Source organism: Bufo bufo, chromosome 7 (genome assembly GCF_905171765.1).
Source record: "Bufo bufo chromosome 7, aBufBuf1.1, whole genome shotgun sequence".
NCBI lineage: Eukaryota > Metazoa > Chordata > Amphibia > Anura > Bufonidae > Bufo > Bufo bufo.
In genome coordinates, this window is record NC_053395.1 from 96372626 (window position 1) to 96396468 (window position 23843).

The 23843-nt window shown below is 42.9% G+C and overlaps 1 protein-coding gene across 3 annotated transcripts in view; it reads left to right on the forward strand.

Moving 5' to 3' along the window:
* The window catches only part of VPS16 (VPS16 core subunit of CORVET and HOPS complexes), a 558269-nt gene that overhangs the window by 19632 nt on the left and 514794 nt on the right, over positions 1-23843 (forward strand). For all 3 annotated transcript variants that reach the window (XM_040439647.1, XM_040439649.1, XM_040439648.1), the window contains exon 2: positions 9496-9584. In XM_040439647.1, coding sequence (XP_040295581.1) covers positions 9496-9584 — 89 coding nt within the window. The remainder of the gene's footprint in view (positions 1-9495; positions 9585-23843) is intronic.

Genomic DNA, 23843 nt, shown 5'->3' on the forward strand with positions numbered 1-23843 from the left:
CAGAACTGTGAAGGGTTTTTTAGATGTCGTTTGGCAAACTCTAATCTGGCCTTCCTGTTTTTGAGGCTCACCAATGGTTTACGTCTTGTGGTGAACCCTCTGTATTCACTCTGGTGAAGTCTTCTCTTGATTGTTGACTTTGACACACATACACCTACCTCCTGGAGTGTGTTCTTGATCTGGCCAACTGTTGTGAATGGTGTTTTCTTCACCAGGGAAAGAATTCTTTGGTCATCCACCACAGTTGTTTTCCATGGTCTTCCGTGTCTTTTGGTGTTGCTGAGCTCACAGGTGCGTTCCTTCTTTTTAAGAATGTTCCAAAAAGTTGTTTTGGCCAGGCCTAATGTTTTTGCTATTTCTATCATGGGTGTTTTTTCAGCCTAATGGTGGCTTGTTTCACTGATAGTGACAGCTCTTTGGATCTCATCTTGAGAGTTGACAGCAACAGATTCCAAATGCAAATGGCACACTTGAAATGAACTCTGGACCTTTTTATCTGCTCATTGTAATTGGGATAATGAGGGAATAGTACACACCTGGCCATAGAACAGCTGAGAAGTGTATGTATGTATGTATGTGTATATATATATATATATATATATATATATATATATAAAAACAGCTTCTAGATCAGGGATCAGCAACCACCGGCACTCCAGCTGCTCTGAAAACTACAACTCCCAGTATCCTCCTTTCACTTCTTTGGGAGTTACAAGAACAGCTGAGCAAGTTTGCATGCTGGGTGTTGTAGTTTCACAGCAGCTGGAGTGCCAAAGGTTGCTGCACCCTAGATCTACAGGCGGGCCTGGTGGTTATCACTGCTTGATGACGTCTTCCAGATCCGCAACATGTGACTGTGGCGGTGCGAGTACCTCTCACCATAGGTATGTGCCCGGGTCTTTCACTTGTGCCCTTGGCACCAGCATGCACCACCATCCATTGTGCCTGTGTCCTGCTCCGCCAGTGCCTCAGGTCTCTTCAGAGTCTACCAACAGCCCCGGTGGCACCGAAATACCCACCTGAGAGCTCATCTACAAGGACGTAACTTTGGTGGGCAGCAATGGCCACATTATGGATGGCAAACCCGAGTGATCATTGGCAACAGCAGCAAAAATTAAAGGGATTGTCCCAAGATCAACACTAATTTAGATATCCGTACTTAACCCAGAGTACACTAGAACATGGTAACCAAGGTGGGACCCCCAGCGATCATTTACTTGAAGGGGATATGTCTGTTTTAGTAATGACTTGCATTTCCCATGCAATAACAATTCTGGGGAATCAATTCTTGTGACTCTATATTCTACCATTATACTATTATTCCTACTGGAACTTATGAACAAATTGCTAGTAGTCTGCAATAAAGGTCCAGCTGGGTGTTACCAGTTGACAGCATCTGGACCTTCACTGCAAACTGCTAGCAAGTCATTCATAACTAATAGCAGAAATAACAGAGGAATGGTGCAACATAAAGTCATAAGAATAGATGCTCCAGGATTGTTATTACATGGGGGGTGCAAGTAGTTACCAAAACAGACAAATCCGGAGAGGTGAGTGGTCCTCTTTAACGACAGGTGATAAATATCTATCTTAGGACAAACCCTTTAAACCTCATAAAATCAATGCAACAGTGACCTCAATGGCGCCGACCCTTCAGCGCAACAGTGACCTCAGTGGCACCGACCCCCTCAGAGCAACAGTGACCTCAGTGGCACCGACCCCCTCAGCGCAACAGTGACCTCAGTGGTACCGACCCCCTCAGAGCAACAATGACCTCAGTGGTACCGACCCCCTCAGCGCAACAGTGACCTCAGTGGCACCGACCCCCTCAGAGCAACAGTGACCTCAGTGGTACCAACCCCCTCAGAGCAACAGTGACCTCAGTGGTACCGACCCCCTCAGCGCAACAGTGACCTCAGTGGCACCGACCCCCTCAGAGCAACAGTGACCTCAGCTAAATTTAAAATAGTCGAAATTTGCTATTTATGCATGGAAGACAGTTCTAGAGTACTAGTAATGGTTTCCCTGCATAAATAGAAAGCCCTTAATGTTATGTAGGCCTTCGTATTAACTATTTGAATTACTGTAACTTTCGTACTCCATCGGCTAAAAATACTCCTCAAAAATGGTAAGAGGAGTATTTTTACTCTTCCAGAAAAAATGTTGCGCAATCTCTGAAGGCAACTGTAATCATCATGTCTTCTTTCAGGAAATATTTAGATTTTTGGCATGCAGTATTTTTTTCAAGGTGTGCAACCACTGTATTTTATAGGTTGTGTTTTTTTTATTTTTTTATTTCCAGTTTGAAACCAGATTTTTCTCCTATCCAGTTTTTGGTGATTTTATGAATATATGTGCATTTAAGTTTAACTTTCTGATTGGGTCATATTTACTTTTTGCTCATGACAGCACAGTAAAAGAGATCATCTCTAGCCCAGGACAGAAAACTGGAGTGTCTGTGGTGAGCTTTAGGCTACATGCACACGACCATTTGTATTTTGCAGTCCGCAAATTGCGGATCCGCAAAAAAAAACGGACATCCATATGGCATCCATTATTTTTATTTTTTTTGCGGATCCATTGTAACAATGCCTAAAACGGACAAGAATAGGACATGTTATATTTTTTTTGCGGGGCAACGGAACGGACATACGGATGCGGATAGCACACGGTGTGCTGTCTGCATTTTTTGTGGACCCATTAAAAAGAATGAGTCTGCATCCTATCCGCAAAAAATCCAGAACGAAACAAAATACATTTGTGTGCATGAGGCCTTAAAAGGATGAACACCTCCTACCACCTCAATTCCTGTTTCCTATCCTGTTGAATGGTGTGGGAAGCATGAAACTGAAGAGCTTCTCAGGGCCGTAGCGCCTCAATGCTTATTAAATGACCTCGGACTCTGGACAAAGCGTCCTGCAGGTGCTGCATGCTCCCTCCAGGTCTTCCGACAGTGTGTTGGTGGTCCCTGCTTTGCGGTAGATGCCAGAGTCCTCCTGTGCCTGATGTGCGACCTTCTTCCTGGTGCACAGCGCAGTTGTGTTGGGGAGAGGAGTAGAGGTGAAGCTGGACGTTTCCCCCTCGTGGAGTGGTGTTACTGGAATTGGAACTATTGGAGGCTATGCGCACCAGAAGTGACGTTTTCATGTGACTTCTGGTTTACACTGCATGCTTATGCCAGAAAGAGGCATTTTTCTCCAGACTTAATACTGAGCATGTGATAGCCGAGGGAAGCCCAACTAAACTGTACAATCACTTGCTCCCTCTTGGCACCATGCTTTTTGAGGAGGAGGGCTTTTGGCGTGCTTAAGTCCCTGAGGGCCATTATCCTAAATCTGTTCTCCCTGGAGAGGGTAAGAGGGGTTTATACTCTGTTTGGATAGCCACATCGGTCACTTACTGTTCTTTGTATTACGTTGTAGGATATGAAGGCTACTGCTGAAACTAAGACGAAAGATTGTGCTGTGTATAAAAAGAAACTTGTTCCATCCTATGCTAAGCAGTTATGTCAACATTGTATTGAAAAAGTTATGGAGGAGGAATCTCAGTCCTTGACCCAGAGTATCAAGGATTAAGTTTCAAATTCTATTAAAAAAGACAACCCTCGGGATCCGACTGCAGTAAAGAACTGGTAGCTTACCTGACAGCTGCTCCGATTCTCCCATCAATTGTAGTGGGACACCTTCTTTGATGTTACATTATCTAACCACCCTTGGATTAAGTGTTTTTTAACAGCAGCTAACAGGGTAAGGCCTCCAAATAGACTTTGCTGTCCTCCATGTGGCTTAAAGGGAAACTGTCATCAACTTTATGCAGCCCGTACTAACGGCAGCATAAAGTAGAGACAGGCGAGTTGATTTCAGCGGGCTGTCATTTAAAAGTAAGTGGTTGCTGAGAACCATCATCCCAATCATTGCAGACTGGGCTGGGAAAAGAGTCACGGCCACCTCAGAAAAGTCATGGTTATTCATGAATTCCTGCTCTCCCTGCCCACCTGCTGATGACTGACAGGCTTCTACCTAGTTCTCTCCCTTTCTCTTTAGGAGAGAACTGCCAATCATCAGCAGATGGGCGGGAAGAGCAGGAGATTATGAATAACCATGACTCTTTTCAGGTAGATTTGACTCTTTTCAAGGCCTGTGCTGCAATAATTATGATGCTGGTTCTCAGCAACCACTGACTTTTAGCTCATGAGTGACACACCGATGACATCAGCATTTCTGTCACTATTTTATGCTGCCCTCAGTGAGGTCAGCATAAAGTTGATGACAAGTTCCCTTTAACCACCTCCCGACCGCCTAACGCACGGATGCGTCCTGGAGGCGGTCGATTCATTCCTCCTGGACGCATCCGTGCGTCATCTCACGAGACGCGAAATTTCCTGTGAACGCGCGCACACAGGCGCGCGCGTTCACAGGATCGGAAGGTAAGCGAGTGGATCTCCAGCGTGCCAGCGGCGATTGTTCGCTGGCACCCTGGAGATGCGTTTTTTTTTTTTTAACCCCTAACAGGTATATTAGACGCTGTTTTGATAACAGCGTTTAATATACCTGCTACCTGGTCCTCTGGCAGCTCAGTAATAAGTAGGACACAGGCAGCTCAGTAATAAGTAGCACCAAACACCACTACACTACACCCCCCCCCTGTCACTTATTAACCCCTGATCACCCCATATAGACTCCCTGATCACCCCCCTGTCATTGATCACCCCCTTGTAAGGCTCCATTCAGACGTCCGTATGATTTTTACGGATCCACTGATACATGGATCGGATCCGCAAAACGCATACGGACATCTGAATGGAGCCTTACAGGGGGGTGATCAATGACGGGGGTGATCACCCCGTATAGACTCCCTGATCACCCCCCTGTCATTGATCACCCCCCCTGTAAGGCTCCATTCAGACGTCCGTATGTTTTTTACGGATCCACGGATACATGGATCGGATCCGCAAAACGCATACGGACATCTGAATGGAGCCTTACAGGGGGGTGATCAATGACAGGGGGGTGATCACCCCATATAGACTCCCTGATCACCCCCCTTTCATTGATCACCCCCCTGTAAGGCTCCATTCAGACGTCCGTATGTTTTTTACGGATCCACGGATACATGGATCGGATCTGCAAAACACATACGGACATCTGAATGGAGCCTTACAGGGGGGTGATCAATGACAGGGGGGTGATCACCCCATATAAACTCCCTGATCACCCCCCTGTCATTGATCACCCCCCTGTAAGGCTCCATTCAGACGTCCGTATGTGTTTTGCGGATCCGTGGATCCGCAAAACACGGACACCGCGGATCCGCAAAACACATACGGACGTCTGAATGGAGCCTTACAGGGGGGTGATCAATGACAGGGGGGTGATAACCCCATATACACTCCCTGATCACCCCCCTGTCATTGATCACCCCCCTGTAAGGCTCCATTCAGACATTTTTTTGGCCCAAGTTAGCGGAAATTTTTATTTTTCTTTTTCTTACAAAGTCTCATATTCCACTAACTTGTGTCAAAAAATAAAATCTCACATGAACTCACCATACCCCTCACGGTATTGAAATTCAAATTTTTTTAGACATTTATATTCCAGACTTCTTCTCACGCTTTAGGGCCCCTAAAATGCCAGGGCAGTATAAATACCCCACATGTGACCCCATTTCGGAAAGAAGACACCCCCAGGTATTTCGTGATGGGCATAGTGAGTTCATGGAAGTTTTTATTTTTTGTCACAAGTTAGTGGAATATGAGACTTTGTAAGAAAAAAAATAAATTAAAAAAAAATCATCATTTTCCGCTAACTTGTGACAAAAAATTAAAAGTTCTATGAACTCACTATGCCCATCAGCGAATACCTTAGGGTGTCTACTTTCCGAAATGGGGTCATTTGTGGGGTGTTTGTACTGTCTGGCCGTTGTAGAACCTCAGGAAACATGACAGGTGCTCAGAAAGTCAGAGCTGCTTCAAAAAGCGGAAATTCACATTTTTGTACCATAGTTTGTAAACGCTATAACTTTTACCCAAACCATTTTTTTTTTATCAAAGACATGTAGACCAATACATTTTGAGAAAATTTTTTATATGGATGTCGTTTTTTTTGCAAAATTTTACAACTGAAAAAAAAATCGTTAAATTTCGATTAATAACAAAAAAAGTAAAAATGTCAGCAGCAATGAAATACCACCAAATGAAAGCTCTATTAGTGAGAAGAAAAGGAGGTAAAATTCATTTTGGTGGTAAGTTGCATGACCGAGCAATAAATGGTGAAAGTAGTGTAGTGCAGACGTGTAAAAAGTGGTCTGGTCATTAAGGGTGTTTAAGCTAGGGGAGCTGAGGTGGTTAAACTGTCCTTTCCCGGTTAACCGAACCTGCCTTTCAGCCCCTTCAGGAGCTGCTAGTTAATATTCTGATTTTCAAGATAGCTTATGGGTCGCTGTCACAGCCAGTAGAGTTTGTCAATAAGAGCAAAGAATGGCACTCACCGATATGGTCAAATTCTTTCTTTATTCCTCACAAATCACTAGTCAGACCATACATTGAGTACAGACATAGTAGAGCTGGAGATGGTTCAGAGAAGGGCAACTAAAGTAATTACTGGAATGGATGGACTACAGTACCCAGAAAGATTATCAAATTCAGGGTTTTTCAGTTTGGATAAAAAGACAACCGAGGGGAGATCTAATAACTATGTATAAATATAACAGGGGTCAGTACAGAGATCTATCCCATCATCTATTTATCCCCAGGACTGTGACTGTGACGAGGGGATATCCTCTGCATCTGGTGGAAAGAAGGTTTGCACACAAACATAGAAAAGGATTCTTTACTGTAAGAGCAGTGAGACTATGGAACTCTCTGCCTGAGGAGGTGGTGATGGTGAGCTCACTAAAAGAGTTCAAGAGGGGCCTGTATGTATTTCTGGAGTGTAATAATATTACAGGCTATAGCTACTAGAGAGGGGTCATTGATCCAGGGAGTTATTCTGATTGCCCGATTGGAGTCGGGAAGGAGATTTTTCCCCCTAAAGTGAGGAAAATTGGCTTCTAACTCAGTTCTTTATTTTTTTTTTTTTTAAGCCTTCTTCTGGATCAACTTGCAGGATAACCGGCTGAACTAGATGGACAGATGTCTTTTTTCAGCCTTATAAACTATGTTACTATGTAAGAGGTAGGCGGCAGCAAGGGTGCAAGAAGCCACACAATCGCGGCAAGCGGCGATGGCCGTTTCGTGTAGGTACGCTTCTTCAGGCCTCTGACTTCTCCATACATAGAAGTGCCATCCATGATCATCCTATATGCAATGAAGAGTGGGAGAGTTTATTGCCTTGTCTGCCTTTCCGTCTTTCACAAAATTCCTTGAGGATATGGTGCCTGACCCAGTCTTCTTTCTATCAGTTTAAGAAAATTGTTCTTCCTTCCCTTTGTGGGAATCCCATGACCACTGAAGTAGAGAGCTCTCCTTAGATCTAGGTCGATGTCTGAGTAGATACTTCGGAGTGGAGGAAATATTCCTGCCTCAGGCCTCTTGCACACGAACGTTGTGTGCCCGTGGCCATATTGCACCGGCCCATGTGCACTCCACCTCACGGATGCATTCACTTGAATGTGTCCGCAATCACGGAGATGCGGAATGGAAGCACGGATCGGAACCCCACGGAAGCACTCTGTAGTGTAGTTTTTCTGTCCATGCCTCCACACCGCAAAAAAAAATAATAGAACTTGTTTTTGCGGTGCAGACGGATCACGGACCCATTCCAGTTGAATGGGTCTCTATCTGTCCCAGACGCCACACGGACGTTGCCCGTGCATTGGGGACTGCAAATTGTGGTCCCCAATGCACGTAATGGATGCACAACGTCCATGTGCAAGAGGCCTTATTGTGCAGTTTCAGGGTAGAAATAAGGAAGTTAAGGTCTCTTGTGAGAGCTATCTGTCTTGCCTAATCTTCTGCACATATAACCCACCCACTTTAGGGCTCACTCTACTAGTGCAGTTTCCATATCTTGGGAGGAGAGTGCTGATTCTGCTATAGAGCCTATCTATAATGCTGCCACGTGGAGCTCTACTAATACCCTTTTGAGACATTATGGGTTAGAATAATGCAACAGGGAACAATTGGCCTCCAGGCCATGTTCTCCCTCTAATTTTCATATTTTATTTGTCCTCTCAGGTACTGTAATGGGCATAAAGAAAAATATTAGATTAACATACTGGCAATTGGTTCTTTTGAACCCATGACAGCCCTGGTGGTCGAGCTTGCACATTATAGGAAAAAGCATCGGCCAGGACCGTGGGAATACACATAGGCTGGTGATTTTTCCTATAGTTTGCAAGCACGAGCACCACTGCTGGATTGCAAGGTGGTCATAACCATGGAAATGAGAACTGTATAATGTGATGGAAAAATGACTCAAGCCAGCAAAGGAGGCAATATGGATTATAACAATACATTAGTAAGTGGCTTGTATTAACTTTCTTTACATGATAAATGTCATTTGCTAAAGTAAGACAACCACTTGAAGTTCTCTTACATCTTGGAACACCCTTCCTTCTGAGATCCCTCAAAACCTGTGTGCGGGTGTACCAAGAACAACTGATGCCGTTTTAAAGGCAAAGAGCAGTCACACCAAATATTGATTTAATTTAGATTTCTCTTTTGTCCATTCACTCTGCTTTTTGTTAATTCATAAAAATAATTAACACTTTTTTTGCACAGTAATATGTATATATACCCCGTATTTTTCATTAGTACAGGAGGACTGGGAAACGGTGAATGCAGCACAGCCCGGGCTCTGTACTCACTGCTTCCTGGTCTTCCTTTGCCACACGCTGTGCTGTGTCCAGCGCACAGTGTGAGGCGTTGGTGCTCTGTTACTTCACGCTATGTGACATCAGGTCACAGCAGGAAGATCAGGAAGAGAGCTGGGTCTCGGGAGCAGCGGTGACGTCCGGAGCAGGAGAGGTGAGTTGGTTCATTTATTTTTTTCTCTGATCTGAGTATGGCACTGTTGTATTTACGTTGTTATTTGTGTTTGCAGAGTGCTGCTGCATTGCTTGTTTTTTGCAGCTTTTTAGCATACAGACAAAATAAAGGTATTATTTAAATCTGCATGATGAGCCTGGTGTGATAGAGTTGATCATGCTGACATAGCCTCTTTAAGTTCAAAACTTTTTGCATTATTACAGTCTTTTTTGAGGTTTCTGGCACTCCCAAACCTTTGGGTATAAGCTTATCAGCGCATTTAATGGGTTTGTCCAGGTGTACTCAGTCTCACATTAAGTGTTGAGCGATGCAACTGTTCTCTGTACGGGACAGTTTTCAAGGTGCCCAACTGATGCCCAGCAAGTATCGTGCATGGCTCATATTTTGATTAGTTGAGGGGACGGTTGCCTGTGGATGTGCTATAAATGTTTATAATGGGAAAAAGCCTTTAATTGTTTTCACAGAAATGCTTTATTATATGTTCATAATGAATTTCCTTCTGCTTGCAGAAAATTTGATCTGTATCAAATGGAATGGAATGTCAAAGAAGAATTTAAAGATTGCCTTATAGCTGTTGGCCCATATGGAGGACCAATCGGTATGTTTCGTGTGTGTGTGTGTGTGTGTGTGTAGACATACAGTGGTCCCTCTAGTGAAAATACATATATATTTTTTACTTTTTATTTGTAAAATAATTAATAATTTACATCTGCAAAGTAAATATTCCATAATATTGACTAAAAAACCCTAAGTACCTAAACACTGACCCAAGACTGATGTCTTGTTAATTGTGCTGTACCCTCATAACGCATTTTCTCAGAGATTGCAAATATATTAACTGCACTGACCCAAGCTTCAAATCTCGGAGGGGTGGTTACTTTCTCTTTCTGCTAAAATTGTAGCCCAGTAGATGTGAAGCTTGGGACAGCAACACAACATATCAATAATATGTGTGCAGTAATATAGCTACATCTGGGACAGAAATAACCAACTATAGAGTAAATGTACTCAGCCTTTTAGGATTATAGTAAGCATCATGGACTATACATAATTGAGACAACGTAAATACATTTGCCTAGATTTACTATTGTATCTGTGCCAGAGATCATACGTCATCTATAGAATCAGTAAATCTGGACCATTGTTTCTAGAAGTTATTGTAACCATTTGCAATCCAATCCAATGCATCCCTTCCCATTTAAAGAACATTTTCTTTACATAACCAGATTTTACATAATTCCCCAAACAGAATATATGTGGGATAACATCTTTCTCCTACTCTTACTGAAAAATAACATACAATCAGGTCCTTAAATATTGGGACATCAACACAATTCTAACATTTTTTGCTCTATACACCACCACAGTAGATTTGAAATGAAACAAACAAGATGTGCTTTAACTGCAGACTGTCAGCTTTATTTGAGGGTATTTACATCCAAATCAGGTGAACGGTGTAGGAATTACAACAGTTTGCATATGTGCCCCCCACTTGATAAGGGACCAAAAGTAATGGGACATAATAATAATCATAAATCAAACTTTCACTTTTTAATACTTGGTTGCTGTAACGGTCACGTCCACACACACACAGTGGGCCCTGCCTACTTGCCTCACGAGTCCTGATGACAGGGAACAACTGGACGGCAGTCCCTAACTTAGAATATGTGCAGGGAGTACAGACGAGACAAATAACGGATCGTGAACGGACCGGGTAAAAACCAAGAGAGCAACGCAGTACAGGGGGATAAGCAAAGAATGTCAGGAGAAGCCGGGGTCAAATACCAGGAGAGTAGAGAAGTACAACAGGAGTCCACAAAGAATAGTCAGGTGGAAGCCGAGGTCAAAATACCAGGAGGGATGCGCAGTACAGGAGGAGCAGGCAAAGGTTCGTCAGGGAACAGGATCAGGTAAGCATACAGGAATCAAACAAATCACCAGGAACCTAAATTAACAGGCAACCTGTGGCCAGCAGGCTGCCTGTTAAATACTAGCTAGCTGGGGTCATGTGACATGGGCACATGACCCGCACCAGGAAGAACAGCTGAGCATCGAGTGCCCAGCTCGGTGCTCAGACCTTGCCTGGTTGCTGGGGGAACTGGGGACGCCGGCTGCGCGGAGGAGACATGTGCGGCCGGTCCGTCCCGCCCCCTATCACCAAGGAGACGAGGACGCTGTGCGCGTCCTCGCTCCTGCACAGAAATGGGACGCCGGCGGCACTGAGGAGAGCGAGCGCCCCGGCGTCTCGTGACAGTTGCAAATCCTTTGCAGTCAATTACAGACTGAAGTCTGGAGCGCATAGACCTCACCTGATGCTGGGTTTCATCCCTGGTGATGCTCCGCTAGGCCTCTAATGCAACTGTCTTCAGTTCCTGCTTGTTCTTGGGGCATTTTCCCTTCAGTTTTGTCTTCAGCAAGTGAAATGCATGCTCAGTTGGATTCAGGTCAGGTGATTGACTTGGCCATTGCATAACATTCCACTTCTTTCCGTTAAAAAACTCTTTGGTTGCTTTTGCAGTATGCTTTGGGTCATTGTCCATCTGCACTGTGAAGCGCCGTCCAATGAGCTCTGAAGCATTTGGCTGAATATGAGCAGATAATATTGCCCAAAACACTTCAGAATTCATCCTGCTGCTTTTGTCAGCAGTCACATCATCAATAAATACAAGAGAACCAGTTCCATTGGCAGCCACACATGCCCACGACATGACACTACCACCACCATGCTTCACTGATGAGGTGGTATGCTTACGATCATGAGCAGTTCCTTTCCTTCTCCATACTTTTCCCTTCCCATCACTCTGGTACAAGTTGATCTTGGTCTCATCTGTTCATAGGATGTTGTTCCAGAATTGTGAAGGCTTTTTTAGATGTCGTTTGGCAAACTCTAATCTGGCCTTCCTGTTTTTGAGGCTCACATATGGTTTACATCTTGTGGTGAACCCTCTGTATTCACTCTGGTGAAGTCTTCTCTTGATTATTGACTTTGACACACATACACCTACCTCCTGGAGAGTGTTCTTAATCTGGCCAACTCATTGTAATTGTGATAATGAGGGAATAACCCACACCTGGCCATGGAACAGCTGAGAAGCCAATTGTCCCATTAATTTTGGTCCCTTAACAAGTACGAGGCACATATGCAGACTGTTGTAATTCCTACACCGTTCACCTGATTTGGATGTAAATACCTTCAAATTAAATCTGACAGTCTGCAGTTAAAGCACATCTTGTTAGTTTCATTTCAAATCCATTGTGGTGGTGTATAGAGCAAAAAATTTTAGAATTGTGTCGATGTCCCAATATGTATGGACCTGACTGTATAACTGGTGCTTTTCTTACGCTACTTTCACACTGGCGTTTTGGTTTCCGTTTTGTGAGATCCGTTTCAGGGCTCTCACAAGTTGTCCAAAACGGATCAGTTTTGCCCTAATGCATTCTGAATGGATAAGGATCTGCTCACAATGCATCAGTTTGCCTCCGTTCCGCCTCCATTCCGCTCTGGAGGCGGACACCAAAAAGCTGCTTGCAGCGTTTTGGTATCCGCCTGATGATGCAGAGGCAAACAGATCCGTCCTGACACACAATGTAAGTTAATTAGTACTGATCCGTTTTCACTGACACAATAGAAAACTGATCCGCCCCACATTGACTTTCAATGGTGTTCAAGACGGATCCGTTTTGGCCATGTTAAAGATAATACAAACGGATCCGTTCTGAATGGATGTATGCGGTTGTATTATCGGTGCGGATCTGTCTGTGCAGATCCATGACAGATCCTCACCAAATGCGAGTGTGAAAGTAGCCTTATTCAGTTGTGCACAGAAACCATGTTGAACTTGTATGTAATAAAAAATAAATTTATACTCCGCCTCATATTTCTGCTTTAATTCTTTAAATGTTTTAAGTTTATTATTATTCCGCCACTGTGCCATTAAATTAATACTCGCTTATTCTCAAACTTTAGCACAAGCTAGAGGCATTCTCTGGGAATTAAGAAAATGAAAATACTTAGGCCCCTTTCACACGAGCGAGTTTTCCGCGCTGATGCGTTTCGGGAGGTGAACGCACAGCATCCGCACGGAATCCTGACCCATTCATTTCTATGGGGCTGTTCACATGAGCGGTGATTTTCACACATCACTTGTGCGTTGCGTGAAAATCGCAGCATGCTCCTCTTTGTGCGTTTTTCACGTAACGCAAGCCCCATAGAAATTAATAGGGTTGCGTGAAAATCGCAAGCATCCGCAAGCAAGTGCGGATGCGGTGCGATTTTCACGCATGGTTGCTAGGAGACGATCGGGATGGAGACCCAGATCATTATTATTTTCCCTTATAACATGGTTATAAGGGAAAATAATAGCATTCTGAATACAGAATGCATAGTAAAACAGCGCTGGAGGGGTTAAAAAAAAATAAAAAATCATTTAACTCACCTTAGTCCACTTGTTCGCGATGCCGACATCTCCTTCTGTCCCCTTTACTGAATAGGACCTGTGGTGAGCATTAATTATAGGTCAAGGACCTTTGATGACGTCACTCCGGTCATCACATGGTACGTCACGTGATCTTTTACCATGGTGAATCACCATGATAAAAGATCACGTGACGTACCATGTGATGACCGGAGTGACGTCATCAAAGGTCCTTGACCTATAACATGTGCGATTTTTCTCACACGAGTGCAAAACGCATTACAATGTTTTGCACTCGCGTGGAAAAATCGCGGGTGTTCCCGCAACGCACCCGCACATTTTCCCGCAACGCCCGTGTGAAAGTGGCCTTAGGGGTTGTCTCACTTCATGTAGAGAAAGTTAGTACAAGGCATTTACTAATGTATTGTTATTATCCATATTGCCTCCTTTGGTGGATAGATTTATTTTTCCATTATACAGTCGTGGCCAAAAGTTTTGAGAATGACATAAATATTAGTTTTCACAAAGTTTGCTGCTAAACTGCTTTTAGATCTTTGTTTCAGTTGTTTCTGTGATGTAGTGAAATAATATAATTACAATCACTTCATACGTTTCAAAGGCTTTTATCGACAATTACATGACATTTATGCAAAGAGTCAGTATTTGCAGTGTTGGCCCTTCTTTTTCAGGACCTCTGCAATTCGACTGGGCATGCTCTCAATCAACTTCTGGGCCAATTCCTGACTGATAGCAACCCATTCTTTCATAATCACTTCTTGGAGTTTGTTAGAATTAGTGGGTTTTTGTTCGTCCACCCGCCTCTTGAGGATTGACCACAAGTTCTCAATGGGATTAAGATCTGGGGAGTTTCCAGGCCATGGACCCAAAATGTCAACGTTTTGGTCCCCGAGCCACTTAGTTATCACTTTTGCCTTATGGCACGGTGCTCCATCGTGCTGGAAAATGCATTGTTCTTCACCAAACTGTTGTTGGATTGTTGGAAGAAGTTGCTGTTGGAGGGTGTTTTGGTACCATTCTTTATTCATGGCTGTGTTTTTGGGCAAAATTGTGAGTGAGCCCACTCCCTTGGATGAGAAGCAACCCCACACATGAATGGTCTCAGGATGCTTTACTGTTGGCATGACACAGGACTGATGGTAGCGCTCACCTTTTCTTCTCCGGACAAGCCTTTTTCCAGATGCCCCAAACAATCGGAAAGAGGCTTCATCGGAGAATATGACTTTGCCCCAGTTCTCAGCAGTCCATTCACCATACTTTCTGCAGAAGATCAATCTGTCCCTGATGTTTTTTTTGGAGAGAAGTAGCTTCTTTGCTGCCTTTCTTGACACCAGGCCATCTTCCAAAAGTCTTCACCTCACTGTGCGTGCAGATGCGCTCACACCTGCCTGCTGCCATTCCTGAGCAAGCTCTGCACTGGTGGCACTCCGATCCCGCAGCTGAATCCTCTTTAGGAGACGATCCTGGTGTTTGCTGGACTTTCTTGGACGCCCTGAAGCCTTCTTAACAAGAATTGAACCTCTTTCCTTGAAGTTCTTGATGATCCTATAAATTGTTGATTGAGGTGCAATCTTAGTAGCCACAATATCCTTGCCTGTGAAGCCATTTTTATGCAACGCAATGATGGCTGCACGCGTTTCTTTGCAGGTCACCATGGTTAACAATGGAAGAACAATGATTTAAAGCATCACCCTCCTTTTAACATGTCAAGTCTGCCATTTTAACCCAATCAGCCTGACATAATGATCTCCAGCCTTGTGCTCGTCAACATTCTCACCTGAGTTAACAAGACGATTACTGAAATGATCTCAGCAGGTCCTTTAATGACAGCAATGAAATGCAGTGGAAAGTTTTTTTGGGGATTAACCCTTTCATGACCAAGGGTCATTGATGCCCCAGTGTCCAGGTCAAAATTTACAAATCTGACATGCGTCACTTTATGTGGTAATAGCTTTGGAACACTTTTACTTATCCAAGCCATTCTGAGATTGTTTTCTCGTGACACATTGTACTTCATCTGAGGAGTTAGGTCATGTGATAGTTTTATAGAGAAGATCGTTACGGACGTGGCAATACCTAATATGTATACTTTTTCTTATTTATTTAAGTTTTACACAATAATAGCATTTTTGAAACCCAAAAAATGATGTTTTAGTGTCTTTATAGTCTGAGAGCCATAGCTTTTTTATTTTTTGGGCGATTGTCTTAAATAGGGTATAATTTTTTGCGGGACGAGGTGACGGTTTGATTGGTACTATTTTGGGGGTCATAAGCCTTTTTGATCGCTTGCTGTTGCACTTTTTGTGATGTAAGGTGACAGAAAATAGCTTTTTGGGCACTGTTTTTTTAATTTTATTTTGATGGTGTTTATCGGACGGGGTCTATCATGTGATATATTTATAGAGATGGTCGTTACGGACGCGGTGACACCTGATATGTGTATTTTTTTTTTTTTTTTTTTTTTATAGGAAAAGGCAATTTTCTTTTTTCTAATTTTACATTTTTTATTTATTTATTTATTTTTACTTTTATTATTTTCACTTTTTTTTATCAGTTCCCTCTTGGATCTTGAAGATCCAGTGGGGCTGATAGTTGTACTATACTTTGCAATGCTCTTGCATTCCAAAGTATAGTACTTCCAGATTGCCTGTAGGTGGCAGCACTGGACGCCTTTGCCATGGCAACTATCGGGTGCTGCAATCACAGCGCTGCAGCCCCGATGGTGGAGAGAGGGAGCTCCCTCCCTCTGTTAACCCCATGGATGCCGCGGCATCTATAGGGGTTACAGGAGAGTGTCAGCATAGAGCTGACACTCTCTGCTGATGGCGGCGGCTCAGTAATAGAGCCGCCGCCATCGCACACAGCAGGGGGATCGGGGGGGGGGGGGGGGCAGCGCTGGAAAGGGGGGGTTCGGGAGGCTGCCCACAATATCGAGGAAGGCTGGGGCAGGAGGGGCGGCTAGAAAATTAATGCAGGGGGCGGACCGCATGCCATCAACGCAGGAGAGGGGCACAGATCGTCGGGGCACAGATCGTCGGGGCACAGAGGGGCACTAAGGGCTTGGAGGGGCACAGATCGGGGGGCATGAGGAACACTATCGGCTTTCAGGCTCTGATCTGCAGAGCGCAGATCAGAGCATGAAACCGGCATTTTAACACTGCCGCGATCCGATTGGTTAGTCTGCACAGACTAACCAATCGGATCGATTGCCGGCAAGGGGCCACTCTGATTGGCCCCTTGCTGGCATTACTAGACTGTATGCTGTCCGTGACAGCAGCAGGGCAGGGGCAGAAGCTTTAATCCAAGCGCTTTGCAGCGCTTGGATTAAAGAACTGTCTTGACGTCTATACACGTGATAGCTGCACGGGGTATGTGCAGCTATCACGTATATATACAGATTGCGGTCGTGAAGAGGTTAAGTTCATTTTCATGGCAAAGAAGGACTATGCAATTCATCGGATCACTCTTCATAACATTCTGGAGTATATGCAAATTGCTATTATAAAAATTTAAGCAGCAACTTTTCCAATTTGCAATATTTATGTAATTCTCAAAACTTTTGGCCACGACTGTACACTACTCGTTTCCATGGTTATGACCACCCTGCAATCCCGCGGCAGTGGCCGTGCTTGCACACTATAGGAATAAAATCGCCAACCTATGCATGGTCCCAGCCACTAGAGAGGCCGGCGTTTTATTTTAATTTTATTTATTTATTTATTTATTTTCTATAGTGTGCCACCGATACAACCACCCTGCAATCCACCGATGCTGGATTACAGGGTGGTTGTAACCATGGAAAGAAGTGTGATGGAAGGATGAGTCTAGCCAGCAAAGGAGACAATATGGATAATCGTAATACATTAGTAAGTAGTTTGCATTAAAGCCTATGTACAACTTCAGAGGCAATTTTTTTATGATTGCATGTTACTCATTTTTGTCTAAAAATAATTTTTTTTAAATTGGCTTTTATTAATAATATTGAGCTGTTCTGTCACAAAGGGTTAACTGTTTTTCTACTATGACTGGTACTTTAACTTTGTGTAGGTCATCTAATAAACCTAATCTCTAAGCTATTAAGAGGTCATAAACAGGTATTTAAGACACATTCTTATCAGTAAGATACAACTGAGCTATAGTGAGTGCTTATAATGTCAGAGAGCAGAGATAAGAAGTTGCTCCCCAGATGACAGAAAACACAGAAAATCCACAGGCTGCCACTACAGCATGTCAGCACTGTACAGAAAAAAGGACTTCATATTTTTAATAAAGACCAATTTAAAAATGTATTTTTAGCTCAAAATGAATACAATGCAATAATAAAAAAAATATATAAATATATTCCCAAATACCTTTCATTATTTATTATGGCTTGTTTTGTCAGTGGAAATAAAAATGGCCGCCGCCCTCATTAGTGCATACAAAACCTGTAAAGTTACTTCACAACACTGAGTTAAAGAGCTGCTTCATCCTCCTATCTGCTCTGCTTGAAAGGGATCATGATCCTGAATACAAATGATAAGCTTTTCAGCTGAATCCCTTTTAGGAATGGAGTTCATGAGGAGACATGAAGTACAGAGGGGAGGTGGGGATGTGGCTGATGTGTAGCAGCACCTGTATGCTGTCTCCATTACCACAGTCTGTCCTGTCCGTTCTCTCTGTACTTTGTCTTTCGTCCATCCCCCTGGTTTCATTGAATGTGTATGGGCAGTTTGACTAATATGAACTTAAATGTGTATGGCTTTGTCTGTGAAATGAACCTTCATCAGATGTTTGTTTATTCAACTGCTGTTCAGCCATCAATAAACTTATATCTAATGTGTATGGCCATACATGTTATTATAAATAAATTCCTTTACCCCATTCCCGACCACGGCGCTGGCTGGGTCTTTAAAGATGGCGCCTGTTTCGGAGCGCTGCGGGCACCATAGCCACGGGTGGCCCCTGCTTCTTATAGCAGACACCCACGGCTCGTGTCCGCATTCGGCAGTAATGCAGATCGCAGACATTTAATCCCTCCGATGCCGTGGTCAATCCTGACCACGGCATCTGAGCACACTGAAAACCGAAAGCGTACGATTCAGGTTATGTTCCGTCTCCCCGTGCGGAGATCAGAGAAGCCGGAGTATGTGTGCAGCAGCCCCTGTCTTTGTAAATGACAGGAGGCTGCTGCATAGTATTTTCTGTGGAACCCTTGCCTGTAATAGGGCTCTATAGGAAAGTATTAAAAGCATCATAGATTCCAATGCAAGTGCATTGGAGTCTATGATAATAGCAATCTAATGATTGCATGTTATAGTTCCCTATGGGGAAAAAAAGTGTAAAAAAAAAAAATTAGTATTTTTGAAATTAAAAAACATAAAAATTCTAATCTCCCGACCTTTTCTCAAAATAAAAGAACTAAAATTTTTTTTAAAATACACATCATGGGTGTCGTGATGTGCAAAAACGCCCATAGTTTAAAAATGTATTTCCCATACGGCAAACAGCAAAATGGAAAAAAACTTCCAAATGGAAGTCCCTGATCCCGGATCACCCCCCTGTCATTGATCACCCCCCTGTAAGGCTCCATTCAGACGTCCGTATGTGTTTTGCGGATCCGCAAAACACGGACACCGGCAATGTGCTTTCCGCATTTTGCAGATCCGCACATTGGCAGAACTATATAGAAAATGCCTTTTCTTGTCCGCAATTGCGGACAAGAATAGGACATGTTCTATAGGCTCTACAAAAAACGCAGTGTTCGCCCGATCAGGCCTGATCTTGTGCGCACACTTGCGTTCAGTTTGCCCCACCGCAGTGACAGAATTATATTTTTTTCTGATCACTGCAAAAACACCGTAAAATCGCTGTGGCGCTATAAAGATCACTTTTGAGGGGCATGGCGAGTTCATAGAAGAAGCGGAAATTATTATTATATTTTTTTTTTATTACAAAGTCTCATATTCCACTAATTTGTGACAAAAATAAAATCTCACATGAACTCGCCATACCCCTCATGGAATCCAAATGCGTAAAATTTTTTGCGTAAATTTTTTTTGACATTTATATTCCAGACTTCTTCTCACGCTTTAGGGCCCCTAAAATGCCAGAGCAGTATAAATACCTCACATGTGACCCCATTTTGGAAAGAAGACACCCCAAGGTATTTCGTGAGGGGCATGGCGAGTTCATGTAAAATTTTATTTTTTGTCACAAGTTAGTGGAATATGAGACTTTGTAAGAGAAAAAAATATAAAAAATATTCTAGGAACTCGCCATGCCCCTCACGGAATACCTTGGGGTGTCTTCTTTCCAAAATGGGGTCACTTGTGGGGTATTTATACTTCCCTGGTATTTTAGGGGCCCTAAAGCGTGAGAAGTAGTTTGGAATCCAAATGCGTAAAAAATGCCCTGTGAAATCCTAAAGTACTCATTTGAATTTGGGACCCTTTGCGCACCTAGGCTGCAAAAAAGTGTCACACATGTGGTATCGCCATACTCGGGAGAAGTAGGGCAATGTGTTTTGGGGTGTATTTTTACATATACCCATACTGTGTGTGAGAAATATCTCTGTAAATGACAACTTTTTAAAATTTTTTATAGAAAGTTGTCAATTTACTGAGATATTTCTCTCACCCAGCATGGGTATATGTAAAAAGACACCCCAAAACACATTGCCCTACTTCTTCTGAGTACGGCGATACCACATGTGTGACACTTTTTTGCAGCCTAGGTGGGTAAAGGGGCCGAAAGTCCAACGAGTACTTTAGGCTTTACAGGGTTGCTTACAATTTAGTCCCGCCCAAAATGCCAGAACAGTTAACACACCCCACAAATGACCCCATTTCAGAAAGTAGACACCCCAAGGTATTCGCTGAGGGGCATATTGAGTCCATGAAAGATTGAACTTTTTGTCACAAGTTAGCGGAAAGGGAGACTTTGTAAGAAAAAAATAAAATAAAATAATCATTTTCCGCTAACTTGTGACAAAAAATAAAAACTTCCATGAACTCACTATGCCCATCAGCGAATACCTTAGGGTGTCTACTTTCCAAAATGGGGTCATTTGTGGGGATTTTCTACTGTCTGGGCATTGTAGAACCTCAGGAAACATGACAGGTGCTCAGAAAGTCAGAGCTGCTTCAAAATGCGGAAATTCACATTTTTGTACCATAGTTTGTAAACGCTATAACTTTTGCGCAAACCAATAAATATACACTTATTGCATTTTTTTTTTATCAAAGACATGTAGAACAATAAATTTAGAGGAAAATTTATATAGAAATGTAGTTTTATTTGAAAAATTTTACAACAGAAAGTGAAAAATGTCATTTTTATGCAAACATTTCGGTCAATTTCGATTAATAACAAAAAAAGTTAAAATGTCAGCAGCAATGAAATACCACCAAATAAAAGCTCTATTAGTGAGAAGAAAAGGAGGTGAAATTCATTTGGGTGGTAAGTTGCATGACCGAGCAATAAACCGTGAAAGTAGTGTAGTGCAGAATTGTAAAAAGTGGTCTGGTCATTAAGGGGGTTTAAGCTAGGGGAGCTGAGGTGGTTAATGTTGCTGTAGGCCTCTTGGTAGCCTCCCAGACCAGTTCTCGTCTTTTCATCAATTTTGGAGGGACGTCTAGTTCTTGGTAATGTCACTGTTGTGCCATATTTTCTCCACTTGATGATGACGGTCTTCAGTGTGTTACATGGTATATCTAATGCCTTGGAAATTTCTTTTGTACCCTTCTCCTGACTGATGCTTTTTAACAATGAGATCCCTCTGATGCTTTGGAAGCTCTCTGTGGACCATGGCTTTTGCTGTGGGATGCGACTAAGAAAATTTCAGGATAGACCAACTAGAGCAGCTGAACTTTATTTGGGGTTAATCGGAGGCACTTTAGGAAGGAAGGGACGGGGGGTTGTTTTAGGTATCTGGAACTACTGCAAATGAAAAAAAAAATCAGCAACAACTCCAGATTGATGCAGCCATTTGAGGGTGCATATCTTTGTTGAAAATATGAGTAAATTGCCCGTTTGGAATCGCACATTGTGTATCTAAGCGAGCGAGTTTCGACACTGAGAAGCGTTGGCTATTTGGAAAAGAGTATGCTGCTCACCAAACAGGCTCTCTATGGGGTAGATGTGGGGAACGGTGGTAGCATGGAGACTCAGGAAAGTGAGGTAGGTAGTTGGATAACATTTAGAAAGCAGGTTAAAGGGAAGAGTGCCAGGGAGGCTAGCCCTGATCTGACACACCCCAACAAGTTTGTAAGGTTGGCAGATGAGTGGGATGTTAGTTCAGGGAGAGCACTGCTGCAGCAGGACACTTCCTCTGCCATTCAGGGGAATGTCAGCTCCAGTACGCAGGGGACCAGGAGAGCAAGGCAAGTCAGACAGGTGCTGGTAATGGGAGACTCAATTATTAGTGGTACAGATAGGATCGGGTTGACAGATAACTGGAAGGGGCTGGTGAAGATCCAGCAGTCATGGTCCATATTGGAACCATTGACAAAGTTAGAGGTAGGTGGAGCGTCCTTTTAAAATGTTTTAGGGATTTTGGTCAAAAGCTAAGGGCAAGGACCTCAAAGGTAGTGTTTTCCGAAATACTACCTGTACCACGGGCCACACAAGAAAGGCAGCGGGAGATTGGGGAGGTTAACAAATGGCTCAAGAATTGGTGTAGGAAAGAGGGGTTTGGGTTGTGCTAACTTCTCTGTCGGCTACAGGCTCTGTTGTAGGGATGGGCTGCACCTCAATGGGGAAGGTGCAACTGTTTTTGGGGAGAAGATGGCTATAAGGTTGGAGGAGTGTTTAAACTAGCGACTGGGGAGGAGAGTAATTACATTATTGGAGGGGAAGGTATTGCAGATAAAGATCTGGGGCCTGGTAATGAAACTAGAGGATGAATAGAAAGAGGGGCTAGAACAGTTCATAAGGAAAGGTGTAAGATAAAAATATACAAAAACCTCTCAGTTGTATGTACATTAAAGCCAGAAGCCTGACTAATAAAACTGGTGAACTGGAATTAGTGATGTGTGAGGAGGACCACTGAGGGGAAGGGGTTTGCCTTTATGTAAAGACCTGTCTAAAGCCCACAGTCCGAGAAGATATAGGTGAGAGACATGAACATGTGGAGTCACTGTGGGTAGAAATACATGGAGGCAAAAACAATAATTAAATGCTAATAGAAGTTTATTATAAGCCATCTAATATACCAGAGTCCACAGAAAATCTACTATTAAATGAGATAGATGAGGCGGCAAATCATGAGGTCATTATTATGGGGGACTGAAACCTGTAGATCTCATCCCACTCTAGGGATGGCCATACTGGACTTAGTAGTAACCAATAAACCTGACAGAACTAAAGATATGCAGGTTGAGGGACACCTGGGAAATAGATAACCATAAGATAACCTTCCAATTGTCATTCAAAAGAGTGTTTGTTTCTTCAGGGAGGAACAAAAATACCAAAATTCCTTAAAGCAAAATTTAGCCAACTAACTGGGACGAAGTCCTCAAAAATAAAAATACAGCAAAAAATACAGCAAAATTGGATATTTTTAAAAGCATCCTAAACTCTAATTGTGAAAGTTACATACCTTATGAGAAAAAAAGGTAAGGAACAAGAAAAAAACAATGTGGATAAATAGAATTGTAAAGAAAGCAATACATGACAAAAAGAAAGCATTTAAATTACTAAAACAGGATGATAAGCGAGGAAGCATTAAAAAACTATAAGGAAACACACAGAATATGTAAAAGACAAAAAAAGCAGCCATACTAGAGACAGAGAGATTCAGGGGGTAAAACTAACCCCAAAATGTTCTTCAGTTATATACTGTAAATGGTAAGTATAAATCTTACAGTGTCGGCCCTTTACAGCGATGAGGGGAAAGTTACAGACAGGGATGAGGAGAAAGCAAAGCTTTTTTTTCTCCATTGTATTCACTGAGGAAAATAAGCTGTCAAATGAAATGCAGAATGTAAAGGAAGAAGTACAGCGGCGTCATAACCTCCTAAGAGTCACGTTAAAATTTGAAAAACCCTCCCAAAAATATTACCTTTTTTATTGTAGATTTTTAATTTGTGTCTGCAGTAAATATTGTTGGCGCACCACTCTGGGGACACTATTGCATTTTTAACCCCTTAGTGACATTATTAATTTTAGCCTTAAGGTCCAATTATATTTTCCCCCTTTGTGTTCTAGCAGTCATAACTAGAGTTGAGCGGACACCTGGATGTTCGGGTTCGGCCGTACTTCACAAAAAAGTTCGAGTTCGGGACCCGAACTTGACCTCGAACCCGAACTTTTGAGCACTAAAATGCCTGTAAAAATGTCATGGAAAGGGCTAAAGGGCTGCAAATGGGATAAAAATGTGGTTAAGAGCATGGCAAGTGCTCTGCAAACAAATGTGGATAGGGAAATGACTTTAGCCACCTCAG